At 45.9% G+C, this 888-nt stretch overlaps 1 protein-coding gene across 1 annotated transcript in view; it reads right to left on the reverse strand.

Annotated features, from left to right (window-relative positions):
* Positions 1 to 447: 447 nt before the first annotated feature.
* The window catches only part of LOC104163306 (rho guanine nucleotide exchange factor 33-like), a gene marked incomplete at its 3' end in the record, with an annotated part of 9,943 nt that continues 9,502 nt past the window's right edge, over positions 448 to 888 (reverse strand). Inside the window, exon 9 of the mRNA XM_009702263.1 lies at positions 448 to 531. Within this exon, the coding sequence (XP_009700565.1) occupies positions 448 to 531 (84 nt within the window). The remainder of the gene's footprint in view (positions 532 to 888) is intronic.

Here is an 888-nt window from a genome sequence, read left to right on the forward strand (position 1 = left end):
TATACTATTTTCCATTATTGTTGTTTTATGAAAGTAATTTTAATTTCCAGCCCATAAGTCGGCCTTCTCTCTATCCCTTCCGCTCCCGGGCAGAGGGAGGGGGTCGACAGAGAGCGTCTGCCGCCTGTTTCAAGAGCCGGGCCAGCCTTCAACGGTGGCAGCCTGGGACAGGTCTGGATAGCATGTGCATAGGCAATCTTTCGGGGGGGGTTGATCTGAGACACTATTTCATGTCACAGCAGAAATATAGCTTTGATTACACACGGTGATGAATGTGTTAAAGCTGCCTTTTGTAGGTGCGTGTCAGCCATGGCAACGTTCAGGAAACTGGCATTTGGTAACAGAACAAGTGGATTAGCAGAAGAGTCCTATTGTGAGCAGGCATTACAGAAAGATCCAGGCTTGCATGTTGCCATTATGTGTCTGTGAAGCAGGCAGGAAGTTTACCTCCTTCAGGATCACCACGTGGATCAGAGAGATGCATTCTGGCAGGTCCCTCAGGTAAGCAACATAGTAGTCCAGAAAATTATTCTTAGAAAAGGGAAAAGGAAAAGAACAGAGAAACTTAAGAGAGATTTTTGGTCATAGAGCCAGCCAGAATGAGAAACTGTTGATTCCCCACCATGACTCCTTGGAGCTCATCAGTGCAGCAGAGCTACTAACTGTGTGAAACTTTCAGGGCTTGGGACTTCTCAAGAAAGACTGTTTAATAAAATGTGTTCAGCTGTTGAGCACAGTGTGTAAAGCTTTATAGCAGATGGGAGAGGTAGAGAGGCTGGGGAGGAAGAAACTTTCCTTATTTAAGGCTTGTAAAATTTAGAAAGCATCGTATGAGTTTTTACACATCCTTCCAGGACAGGTCCTGCTGCTCACCAGGGGTCAGCAGCT

This window comes from Cariama cristata, unplaced genomic scaffold (genome assembly GCF_000690535.1).
Source record: "Cariama cristata isolate BGI_N322 unplaced genomic scaffold, ASM69053v1 scaffold38776, whole genome shotgun sequence".
Classification (NCBI taxonomy): Eukaryota; Metazoa; Chordata; class Aves; order Cariamiformes; family Cariamidae; genus Cariama; species Cariama cristata.